A 12,021-nucleotide genomic window follows, 5' to 3' on the forward strand; every position below is an offset into this window, starting at 1 on the left:
GGTGACTTACGCAGGAACCGTGACCACCCAGCTCCACCTTACTCGGACCTCAGCAGGGCTGCTTTCAGGGATGCGTCCTGCCGTTTGGCTCTCACCAGTGTGGTGAGCCTCCTCGCAGCACAAACACATTTTTCTTGCAGTGAACATTGAAATGAGTCTTGACGATCAGAGAATCCAGCCAGGCTGGTGGGCCAGGCAGGGAAGACAGACATGCCAACCATCTTCCACAAACAGAATAAGCTACATGTGCAGATTTGAAGAAGATGCACTTACAGCACATCCTGCAGTAAGAGCCCACAAAGGGGGAATATGATGGACAGTGGTGCAACTTTCCCAGGCCCCCAGGTTAAGCAAGACGGTCTCAGAGAAAGAGTAGCTGCTCAAATCCACAGTTGCTCGCTTGCTGAGCCTGGTGAAGCCTTTGTCCTGCTTCCCAGACACTGAAAAGGGATTCTCATAAATCCTCTTGAAAGTTTCACATAGTTTGCTCCCAACAAGATGGGAAGAAAAGTGAATCACATTGTCAGCTGATAGGTTACCAAACTTTTTGTGTGGTATTTGGGTATGTAATTGGGAAGGAATTGAATGAAAAGTGACATTTTTAAAACAAAACTCTCACTCTTATCTGAACAAGGTGTCTCAGTGCTAATATCTAAAAAATACAAACTAGGAATGGATCTAATTATTTAATCTTTTCTCTTCCTAGCAATTAGTCATGGTCATCCTTGAATACACATAAAAAAATGAAAGGGAAAAGTTAAATTCATTCTATTAAAAGATGTGTTTCAAATAAGGATTTGTCTTTGTTTAATAATTATAAAAATGTGTAATCATATATATATACTGTTTTACTGAGTTGTAAGTACTTATAACTATGATAATAATTCAGAAAATAAATGTAACTCAGAAGTTTATGGTCATAGTTAATAGAACAAAAATTTAGTTATCTCTCTATAAGCATAGATATGCTGGGTAATCAATGAGACTTTCAGACATCACAGTCCATTGCACTGGAATAACAGTCTCTGAGTGATGTGGAATGAAAAGACAATTTCAAATAAACAAAGAACAGGAAGTTAGTCTAAGACGCTATGTGCTGTGTGATTCCAACCAAATGGCACGTTGGGGAGGGCGGATTACAAAGACAGTAAGAGGGTAGTGTTGCCAGGGGCTGGGGGCATCAAACAGGCAGAGCACAGAGGATTTTTAGGGCAGAGAAATACCCTGTATGTTACTATAGTTGTGGATACATGACATTACACATTTGTCTACATACATATGCGTTGATGTATACACACACATGTGTAAAATTACCCAATAATCACTAGCCATACGTATGTCCCAATCACACACAGCCCAGCAGAACACTGGGCCGGTCGTGAACAGCATTTCACAGGAGAGCACACGGAATGGGCCAATTGACAGTCGGGAGGTGGTCCTCGACACGTGCCTTGTCCTACGTGCTCTGAGGTTCCACAGGGCTTTTCTTTCACCCACCGTGTTGGGGGAAGATGAACCAGAATGTCCAGCCCTGGGCCGTGTGTGTCTGACATGCCCCCTCTGGCCCCACTGGACATCTGGCTCCCAGAGGGGGAAAACACAGCCCCTCAAGTCCTTCTCTTTGGTCTCAGGTACAGGGAGCACCCCTCTGTGGCCCGGATGCCTTGGCACAGAGCAGCCACGGGCGGGGGCAGCCCCCAGGGAAGCAGCAGAAGAGGAAGGCTGCCGTCACCACGGAGGTGACCCTCTTAAAGAAGTACTTGCCCAGGGGACGTACTCTGTGCAGGTGCAGCCACTGCAGGGAGACATGGGAGGGGACATGGAAGCTGCTGGGGCGCGTGGTGGGGGAGGAACACGGGGGTGGGGAGGCGGGGGAGGGGTGCTCCACACCAGGCAGGGTCAGTGGCTCAAGCCCGTGGCAGCACGGCAGCCCTGTGGAGCCCTGCGTGCCAAGATGCCACGTGCACCTGATCACATGTGTGTGTACCCGCTGGCCTGTCACATGCACCTGATCACACGTGTGCTCACTACTGACCCATCACATGTGCCTGATGTCACACACACATGTGCTCACCTGCTCCTTGCAGGCCCGCCACATACACGGAATCACACACCCGCTCACCGCTGCCTGTCGCCCCCAGACCACGTGGGTCGAGTCCTATAAGGAGGACGGAGTCGCCCTGCTGGACCTCATCAGCCCGTCCAGGGCTGCAGCTGCGAAGGGGAGCCTCACACGGAAGCTTCCTGGCATCCTTCACACTCGGGCCACGAGCCGCACTCTCCCGTCCAGGTCAAGCGACCAGGCAGGCTTGGACGTCTTCGAGGGGCTGGCATAGGTAAGGGGTTTGCTTCTTCTCTGGGCAACATTATCTGCTATCTCAGAGTGAAGGGAAATTGTGTCCACCCAGGGAAAGAGACGTCCACGTCCTGACCCCAGGGCCTCAGGACGTGACCTCATTTGGAAGTAGGGCCTGGTCGTGTAAGAAAGTAAGACCAGGGCATTATGGTGGCCCAAATCCCATGTGACTGTGTCCTTATAAGATGAGCAGAGACACAGACACAGAGGGGAAGCCACGTGAAGACGAAGGCAGAGGTGGGAGGGAGGCAGCCACAAGCCCGGGGAGCCTGGAGCCCCAGCAGCTGGAAGAGGCAGGAAGGACCCTGCCTCAGCACTTTCCAGCTAGACAGCTGCCACGAGCGGGCCTGACCTGAAGGCAGCACCGTGGCCCCTGACTGTTCCGTGTTGCCCACATGGCGCCCTGGGGAGCAACGCTCACAGGACACTGACCAGCGAGTTGGTTTCACATGAGACCGTAGGACGCCGGTCCTGTAAACACGCAGGCCCACCTCACCCTTCCTCCTGGGCTCTGGTCCCACAGGGGACTGTGCCCTGTGTGGGGCTGGGCTTTCGGCCTCTGCACAGGACCCTGGGTGTTGGTTAAAAGTGCAGGTTACACCCCGAGCAGGATGGAAGGGGACTGTCCCATCAGCCCTGTGCAGTGCGGGCAGGAACGCACAGTAAATTACAGCGTTGGAAGCAGAGAGGGTGACCGTCACTCAGCCACGAAAGGCAGCGACGCGATGACACAGGCTACAGTGTGCATGAACCTTGAAAACACGGGGCTCCGTGAGAGACGCCAGACACACAAGGACAGTGAGTTGATTCCGCTTACACGAGCTGTCCACACAGGCACGTCCGCAGAGACAGAGAGTGGCCGGGTGGTGCTGGGGCTCCGCAAATGAGGGATGACCTCTAAAGGGTGGGGTTTGGGGAGATGATGCAAATGCTGTAAAATGGACCTGCTGGTGGTTGTACAGCCCTGTGAACATGCACCCACCACTGAGCTTTATACTTAAGATGAGTGAACATGCATTATGGAAATTAAATCTCTATATAGATGGTATCAAAAGTGAAAAACTGGAAGCTTCCAGGCCCACCTCCAGAATCTGACCCCAGAGCTGTGGGGTCTGGCAAGACCTGCGTGTCTGAAAGCCCCGTTGTGTTCAACCAGGTGGTCTGAGGGCACCTCATGAAATCCTCCCCGTGGCCTCACAAGCGTGGGGCCCTCGTGTGGTTAGGCCTCAGGCAGAGAGGCTGGATTCCGTGGCCTTGCCGTCCTCTCTTAGGGACTGTGGCATCGTCTCCATAGAAGGAGGTGGGTCAGCTTGAACCCTGCTTCCCTCTTCTGCACGTTTCTTCTTTCTCTCCCGGAGATGGTGCCGGCCGAGCTGTGCCAGAGCTACCGAGGCAAGAGCATCACGCACAGAATGACTGAAAAGTCTGATTGGGGTGGGGAGCTCCTCAGAGGCAGTGACCCAGGGACGAGGTCCCGGAGCCTCCTTCTGAGTGTCGTGGCCCCGGTGCCCCGCTCACGGGAGTCGTTGTCAGTCTCGATGGCTGAAGCGGCCACGGTATCGAGATTTCACTGGTAGAAACTATTCCTTTGCTTCCCTGGGAGAAGCAGGTCTCCTTCTACTTTGTTGGGGAGACCCCCTTTTTAATAAACAGAAATGATAAGCTGCAAGTACATATTAAAGATTAGGTTACTCCCCAGGCAGCCACAGATCTGTCTTCTAGAATTACAGATTTGTTTGCATGTTCTCAACTTTTAAATAATGGGATCGTGAAGCACATACTTCCTTTTGGTTTGACTTTTGTTCGGTATCTTTGAGACGCATCCACGCTGTGACCTCACGTCTGTTATCAGGCAGGGCTGTGCTGCATCCACGTGCTCCTGTTGCTTCATCCATGTACCTGCTGGTACGTATTTAGGGTGTTCCTAGTGTTTAATCATCAGAAAGTAAGCTTCTGTAAGCATTCTTGTATGTCCTTTTATGGTCATATGCTTTCATTTATCTCGGGTAAAAAACCTACACATTCAATGCCTGGGTCATACAGTAAGGTATGTAAAAAAAAAAAAAAAGTTTATAAGAAATTGCCAAGCTGCTTTTCATAGTGGTTGTAACATATTATATGACCATCAGCAGTGTATGAAAGTTCCAGCTCCTCCATATCTTCACCAAAACTAAGTATGCTCTCTTTAAAATTTTAGCTAATCAACTATGTCTATAGTAGCATCTCATTATGATTTTAATTTCTATTTCCTTAATCATAAATAATGTTCAGAATCTCTTCATGTAGCTTATCTGTAATCCAAATAGCTTCTTTAATGAAATGTTTGTTGAAATATGTTATCCTTTTCTGTTGCATTGTTTGTTCTCTTATTATCACATATTGAGAGCTCTTCACATATCCTGGATAAAAGTCCCTTGGGAGATACAGGATTTGGAAGGAAAAAAAAAGATTAGGTTATATGCACGTACAGAATAATCATAAAGGTGAAGAAACATAACTTAGCGAGTGGGCGCCCAGGAGTGCCCTTCCCTCATCACACCCCCTCCCCCCCGTGAGGCAGCTGTTCTCCCAACTTTGTGCCAGTAATCTCGTCCTCACAGTGCACCCCCAGGCACGCATCCCTAACTGACGCTGCCCAGCTGTGCCGAGCTCCGTGCTCCGGACGTGGGTGCACCGTGCAGGCTGCCTTGCTGCTCCTGGTGGCTCAGCACGGTGTCCATGAGATTCTCTCATCTCGCGAATACAGTTTTTTTTAATAATTTCTATAATTTTACCAGCTGTCAACAAAAGCGCACGCCACTGCTGTGGAACATCCCTCATGTGTGTGCGCATGGTTCATGTCTGCATCCACCTGTGACGGCCTCCAGGGGGGTTCAGGTTTGGCTCCTGTGCCACAGAGTCCGTGTCTGTGTGTCCTGGCGCAGTGCTGGGGGGTTTGTGTGTAACCGGGAACAGCGCTGTGGGCCTGTGTGCACGGACGTCGCTATCTGAGGCCAGACTGTTTCAGAAGTGCAAGTTGCACCCCTGCTGGGTACCAGGCTTTCCATCTCTCCACGTCCCGCTGACATCTGACGCTGTGTCTTTCCTGTCTGCCGGTCTGCTAGGTGTACACACTTTTCCTTATGGCTTTAACCCCTGGGTTATTAGTGAAATTGTGCATCTTGTTGCATTCATAGACTGTTTCGTTATTTTTTAAAAAGTTTTAAAATTTGTGGTCAAATACACATAATATAAAATTTACCATCTTAACTATCTTTAAGTGCACATTTCAGGGTCATGAAGTAATTCGCACTGTTGGGCAACCCCAACCGCCATCCACCTCCAGAACTTCTTCATCCCTCACACCTGGAACAGTCCCCACTGAGCACTCCCTCCCCATCCCCCCTCCCTCAGCCCGGCCCCCCCACCCTACCTTCTGTCCCTGTGCCTCTGACTGCTCGAGGGGCTTGGACGCATGGATCAGGCACTGTCTGTTCTGTCGTGTCTGGCGTCTGTCACCGAGCATGGTGCCCTCAAGGCGCATCCGTGCTGCAGCCTGTGTCAGAACTGCCTTCCTTTTCAGGCTGAATGACATTCCATTGCATGGATGGACCACGTTTTGCGTCTCCATTCGTCCATCCATGGACACGTAATATCTACATTAATTTCTCACATCTTATAATGTTTGTGGAATAACTTCCGAAAGTCCTATGAAAAATTAAGACAAGTTGTGGCCAGAAGACCTACCCTAAAAGAATGACTATATGAAGCTCATTAAACAGAAAGGAAATGATAAAAGAAGGAACCCTGAACATCAGGAAGGAAGAAAGAATAACAAAAGTAGGGAAAATAAGGGTAAATTCAGTGAACTTTTCTTTTCCTCTTGAGTTTTCCAAATTATGTTTGACAGTTGAAGCGAAAATCACAATACTATCTGATGTGGTTCTCAACATATATAAAATCAATATATATGACAATTATATCATGAATAGGAGAGGGTAAAAGAGCATAAAAGGAGGTAAGGTTTCTACATTTCACTGAGAGTGGTAAGATGCTGATACCAATAGATTGTAAGTTATATATACAAAATGTAATACCTAATCAGTACAGAGAAACACACTCAAAAACACTACAAGATGGAATTCTAAAAAAAACTATATCTCTCAATATAAGATGGATACTATCTGATCATATGCTTAAAATGCAATTTATGTTTTAAAAAACTAAAGCTTAAGGCCCAATAATATTGTTAATTTAAAAAAATTGGTATAGCAATAAATACCTGGTAAGTTAAAGGTAGTAGCAAAATGTTCCATATCACTGGGGGAGATCTAGCAGCTCACTAAAGGAGGAAAGATCAATTTTTAAACTTTTCACATAATGACATAAAAGGTTAAAATTCTATGGAATATGTCTGGTCATTGTGCTTTAAGAATTCATATGTTCAGGCGCGGAGCACGCCGGGACGTCGGTGCGGCAGGAGCAGCGGGTGGCGTGGCGCGCGGGAGGCTACAGATGGTGAAGCTGACGGCGGAGCTGATAGAGCAGGCGGCACAGTACACCAACGCCGTGAGGGACCGCGAGCTGGACCTGCGGGCGTATAAAATTCCTGTCATTGAAAATCTAGGTGCTACCTTAGACCAGTTTGATGCCATTGACTTTTCTGATAATGAAATCAGGAAACTGGATGGTCTTCCTTTGTTGAGAAGACTGAAAACCTTATTAGTGAATAACAACAGAATATGCCGTATAGGTGAGGGCCTTGATCAGGCTCTGCCCTGTCTGACAGAACTCATTCTCACCAACAACAGTCTTGTGGAATTGGGTGATCTGGACCCTTTGGCATCTCTTAAATCACTGACTTATCTAAGTATTCTAAGAAATCCTGTAACAAATAAGAAGCATTACAGACTATATGTGATTTATAAAGTTCCACAAGTCAGAGTACTGGATTTCCAGAAGGTGAAACTAAAAGAGCGTCAGGAAGCAGAGAAAATGTTCAAGGGCAAACAGGGTGCACAACTTGCAAAGGATATTGCCAGGAGAAGCAAAACTTTCAATCCAGGTGCTGGTTTGCCAACTGACAAAAAGAAAGGTGCGCTGTCTCCAGGGGATGTGGAAGCAATTAAGAGTGCTACAGCAAATGCGTCAACTTTGACTGAAGTGGAGAGGCTGAAGGGCTTGCTGCAATCCAGTCAGATACCTGGCAGAAAACGCAGATCAGGCCCCACTGATGATGGTGAAGAGGAGATGGAAGAAGACACAGTCACAAATGGGTCCTGAGCGGAGTGGCCTCTGAGGATCTCAGGACGTGTAACTGTCCACTTCGGACAGGTCCTGCTTTTTGAATAGCCTTGTTCATGTCGGCAAAGCAGAGTTCATAAGCATTGTTGAAATGCTTAAAACTGCTGCTGGTATTTTGTAATACAAATTTTGAAATCTAAATGCCAGTTTTCTACCAATACTGCAGATAAAGGACACTCGCTGTGTGGCGGGTTGTGCATCACTGTGGGGGGTGTGCAGTGAGGCGTGGATGTATCGGAGTTGGAAATGCAGGAGGGTGGCTCTTGTGGGTAGGCTTCCCAGTCCTCAGGAAATATTTAGGTTTTTAAATTCATAATAAAACTTACGATTATCTGTTAAAAAAAAAAAGAATTCATATGTTTTTACTTTGCCCTTGGCCTATAATCTTGATACAGCAACTGGTGATTGCACCCAAAATTTAACCAAGAATCATGGATGCTCATCTTTTAAAAGATTTAAATACACTTAGGAGTTTTACTACCACAAGAGTGAAAACCAGAATGGCTTTATCAACAAAGAGCTCATGTATATAAAAGTTAACATATACCCATGCATTGAATCACTTACAGGTGGGCTAGCCTCTGGCCGAATGTCTTAACTTTGGAGAACAGATTGCTTGTATTTTCCATCCATGTCATGAAATGAGCTCACAAAGAATAGACCCCCCCATACTCTACAGAAGTTAAGTGCTGCAAGTAAGAATACCTGAAAGCTGTCACCATGTAAGAGCTGCCAGCTAAAACACCAAAACCTTCAAATTAAAATGAACTCGAATAACTGAAAAAAAGTCCTATGAATCGTCATTTACCATTAATTTTTTTCTTAAACTTTTTATTTTTAAAAACATCAAAGCTAAGAAAAAGGGAAGAATACACATGAGCTTCACTTATGTTCAGGAATTAATGCTTCATGGTATTCACTTTATTCCATGTGTGTGCTATGCATGTGCATGTGCCTGTTTGCATACATGTGAGGTGGACATGCACAGGTGTGTTCAGGTTAGTGTGTGCGTGGGCAAATGTGTGCATGTGCTCATATGCTAGCGTGAGTATAGCTGTGCTGGGCACATGCACAGGTGTGTGCAGGTTAATGTGTGCATGGGCAAATGTGTGCGTGTGTTCATATGCTACTGTGTATGTTTGTCCTGAGCTCATGCATATGTTTGTGTGTGAGCTGCGCGTGCTTGTGTGCACACCTGTCTGTTTGCCGGAACCACTTGCAAGTTGGTTGCAGACAGAATTGGGCCGCAGATATCTCCGCACGCATCTGCTCAAACAATCCTGCATAGCCACGTAAAAGTCACGGATCTCGGGGATTTGAAAGGGTGGAGCAGGACGCCCCAACACGGAGTCTGTCTCCGATGGCAGTCACTGTCACGGTAACGTCCACTGCGTGCACTAGGCTTGGCTGCACTGAAGGAGGGCCCGCCTGCATCTGAGGACTATGGGCCCAGGCAGAGGGGAACAGGCCCTGCAGGACCAAAAGGGGTCTCATTTGCCAGTCCATCCTCCCCACTCCCTCAGCCCCTGACAGTCCAGCCTTGGGACCCACGCCTGCTCAGGGTCCAGGGATGTGACCCCAGCCCAGGTCACCAAGGCCTGAGGGGAAGAGATTTGGCATTCCTTTTTTTTTCTTTTCAATGTTAATTGTTATTTTGTATCTTGTGATTTACAATGTTGCAGGTTTCTTCCTCTTTTTTTTCTTTCTGAGGTGTACAGTAACATGATTCACTGCTACATAGACCTATGTATGTTCTCTTTGGAGTTCTCGTCCGGTATCGGTTATTACAGAATGTTGAGTAGGGTTCCTTGTGCTGTACCCTGGGCCCTCAGTGATTACTCTGTAAACAGTAGTGTGTATATACTAATCTCGACACTCTCACTTCCCCCTGCCCACCGCCTTTCCCTTTCGCTCACCATAAGATTCTTTCCTAAGTCTGTGAGGCTGTCTGTTTTGTAAAGAAGTTCATTTGTGTCCATTCTTAGGTTCCACCTGTACTTGATATCATGAGGTATTTGTCTTTTGCTGTCTCATGTCCCTTAGTACGATCATCTCTACCTCCTTCCCCGTGGCTGCAAGTGGCATGATTTCATCCTTTTTTCAATGGCTGAGTCATATTCCATCGAGTCTTTGGACCGCGTCTTCTTTAATCCTGCTTCTGTCCTTATACACGTAGGTTGCTTCCATGTCTTGCCTATTGTACACACTGCTGTCACAGTCATTAGGGTGTAGGTGTCTTTTAAAATTTTGGTTTTCTTGGGATCTACGCTCAGGAGTGGGATTGCTGGGTCACATGGGACGTCTACGTTTAGTTTCCTAAGGAACCTCCATACTGTTCTCCACAGTGGATGCACCGATTTCCATTCCCAACCACAGTGCAGGAGGGCTCCCCTTTCTCCACACCTTCTCCCTCACTTATTGGTGTAGATTTTTTGATGATGGCCATTCTGACCTGTGAGAGGTGATACCTCATTGTAATTCTGATGTGCGTTTCTCTCACAATTAGTGATGCTGAGCATCTTTTCATGGGCCCGAGGGCCATCTATATGTCTTCTTTGGAGAGATGTCCATTTAGATCTTTTACACATTTTCTATCGGGTTGTTTGTTCTTTTGATATTGAGCTGCAGGAGTGGTTTGTACGTTTTGGAGGTTAATTCCTTATGGGTACCTTTGTTTGCAAATATTTGTTCCCATTCTAAGGGTGGTCTTCTTGTTTTGTTTATGGTTTTCTTTGCTGTGCCAACGCTTTTAAGTTGAATTAGGTCCCATTTGTTTATTTTGGTTTTCATTATTCTGAGAGGTGGATCAAAAAAGAACTTGCTGCGATTTCTGTCAAAGGGTGTTCTGCCTCTATTTTCCTCAAGAGTTTTGTAGTCTCTGTCCTTACATTTAGATCTTTCATCTATTTATTTCTGTGTATGGTGTTTGAGAGTATTCTAATTTCATTCTCTTTTTAATTTTTTAAGGAACCTCCACACTGTTCTCCATAGTGGCTGTACCAATTTACCTTCCCAACGACAGTGTAGGAGGGTTCCCTCTTCTCCACACCCTCTCTAGCATGTACTATTTGTAGACTTTTTGACAATGGCCATTCTGACCGGTGTGAAGTGATACCTCGTTGTAGTTTTGATTTGCATTTCTCTAATATTGACCAACGCTGACATCCTTACACGTGGCTTTTTGTAAACAGCGTGAGGAAAACTTACCTCTTGCAATTGGCTTCTTGAACGTCTGCCCTCTTGGGAATCCTTTCTCGATGACCTACGCCAGGACGTTGTTTGAGGGCAGCTGATTTTCCTTTACAGCCCGCAGGCCTTGTGAATTGTCAGCGCCCAACGGCACAGGTTTTAAAGTTCTTGTTATGAGAAATAGCCACAGGGTGGCAGCATTTCTTCATGCCACACTCTTTTTCTTAAATTTCCAATTCAATTTTTATTTTATTGCAGTAGAGTTGATTTCCAGTGTTGTGTCTGTTTTCGGTGTATAGGAACCTGAGTCAGTTATCCATAGACATATATGTATTCTTTTTCAGGTTCTTTTCCCATGTAACTTCTTACAGTGTGCTCAGGAGAGTTCCCTGTGCTGGCCAGTGGGTCATTTTCGATTGTCTATTTGATGTATTTCAGTGTGTGGTACGTGTTAATCCCAACCTCCTAATTTATCCCTCCCCTCATCGTTCCCTTTTGGAAATCGTAAGTTTGTTTTCTAAGCCTGTGAGCCTGTTTCTGTTTTGTAAATGAGTCCACTTTGTATGCACTGATAGATCCCACCTATAAGTGATATCTTCTGATATTTGTCTTTCTCTCTCTGACTTACCTCACTTAGTATGATAATCTCTCAGTCTGTCCATGTTGCTGCAAGTGGTATGAGTTTGTTCTTTTTTTATGACTGACTAGTATTCCACTGTATACACGTACCACACATTCTTCACTTTTCTGTCAATAGACATTTCAGTTGATTCTATGTCTTGTAAATAGCACTGCCCTGAAAATAGAGGTGCACGTGTTGCTTCCAATTAGGATTTTCTCCAGATCTAAGCCCAGAAGTGGGATTGTCAGGTCATGTAGTAACCCTATGTTTAGTTTTCTAAGGAAGCTCTGTACTGTTCTCCAGAGCGGCTGCACCCATTGCATCCCCACCAACACTGTGAAGGACTCCCTTTTCCCCACGCCCTCTCCAGCATTTATTCTTTGTAGATTTTTTTTGATGATGGCCATCCTGAGCAGTGTGAAATGATAGCTTATTTTTAGTTTTGATTTGCCTTTCTTCAAGAATTAGTGATGTTGAGTATCTTTCTGGTTTTTGTTTTGTTTTGTTTTCTTTACATAGTGTGAGTAAAATTTACCTCCTGAAGTTCGCTTTTTGAAAGTCGGCCCTGCAT

At 46.2% G+C, this 12,021-nt stretch overlaps 1 protein-coding gene and 1 long non-coding RNA gene across 2 annotated transcripts in view; one reads left to right on the top strand and one right to left on the bottom strand.

The window, feature by feature from the left end:
* Positions 1 to 644: 644 nt before the first annotated feature.
* LOC130840501 (uncharacterized) overlaps positions 645 to 12,021 on the bottom strand; it is a 58,320-nt gene continuing 46,943 nt past the window's right edge. The window contains exons 5-7 of the long non-coding RNA XR_009050020.1: positions 6,618 to 6,677; positions 5,769 to 6,043; positions 645 to 4,769 (exon numbers count right to left, since the gene is read on the bottom strand). This is a non-coding gene — a long non-coding RNA (uncharacterized LOC130840501). The remainder of the gene's footprint in view (positions 4,770 to 5,768; positions 6,044 to 6,617; positions 6,678 to 12,021) is intronic.
* LOC130840500 (U2 small nuclear ribonucleoprotein A'-like) lies at positions 6,851 to 7,618 on the top strand. Its single transcript, XM_057716090.1, has one exon. The coding sequence runs from the start codon at positions 6,851 to 6,853 to the stop codon at positions 7,616 to 7,618; it is 768 nt and encodes a 255-aa protein (XP_057572073.1).

The sequence above is a fragment of the Hippopotamus amphibius genome, chromosome 17 (assembly GCF_030028045.1).
Source record: "Hippopotamus amphibius kiboko isolate mHipAmp2 chromosome 17, mHipAmp2.hap2, whole genome shotgun sequence".
In the NCBI taxonomy this organism is placed as follows: Eukaryota; Metazoa; Chordata; class Mammalia; order Artiodactyla; family Hippopotamidae; genus Hippopotamus; species Hippopotamus amphibius.

What these genes read in the sequence shown, in the direction of transcription:
- LOC130840500 (XM_057716090.1), top strand. Translation starts at nt 6,851, where the DNA reads ATGGTGAAGCTGACGGCGGAGCTGATAGAGCAGGCGGCACAGTACACC.